Raw genomic sequence first — 395 nt, 5'->3', positions numbered from 1 at the left:
GGCCGCGCCCCCCACGGCGTGCATCTTCATGTGGCTGATGAGGTTGCGTTGCTGTGCGAACTTGCCGCCGCACACCTGACACTCGTAGGGCTTCTCGCCCGAGTGGATGCGCATGTGCTCGGTGAGGCGGTACTGGCGCGTGAACCGCATGCCGCACGCGTCGCACGCGAAGGGCTTGAGGCCCAGGTGACTGCGCATGTGGCGCGTCATGGTCCCACGCTGCGTGAACTTCTTCCCGCAGATGGTGCACGGGTAGGGCCGGGTCAGCCAGTGCGTCTTCTCGTGCTGCCGCAGCGTGGCCGGGTCCTTGTAGCTCTTGTCGCACGACGCGCAGCGGTAGGGCCGCAGCAGCTCTCCCAGGCCACCCGGTGTCCCGGCCACCTTGTCCCCGCCGC

At 68.4% G+C, this 395-nt stretch overlaps 1 protein-coding gene across 1 annotated transcript in view; it reads right to left on the bottom strand.

Moving 5' to 3' along the window:
* The window catches only part of HIC1 (hypermethylated in cancer 1), a 4,846-nt gene that overhangs the window by 2,924 nt on the left and 1,527 nt on the right, over positions 1 to 395 (bottom strand). Inside the window, exon 3 of the mRNA XM_011956332.1 lies at positions 16 to 381. Within this exon, the coding sequence (XP_011811722.1) occupies positions 16 to 381 (366 nt within the window). The remainder of the gene's footprint in view (positions 1 to 15; positions 382 to 395) is intronic.

The sequence above is a fragment of the Colobus angolensis genome, unplaced genomic scaffold, assembly GCF_000951035.1.
Source record: "Colobus angolensis palliatus isolate OR3802 unplaced genomic scaffold, Cang.pa_1.0 Scaffold110, whole genome shotgun sequence".
Lineage (NCBI taxonomy): Eukaryota > Metazoa > Chordata > Mammalia > Primates > Cercopithecidae > Colobus > Colobus angolensis.
This window is presented reverse-complemented; position numbering and strand designations above follow the sequence as displayed.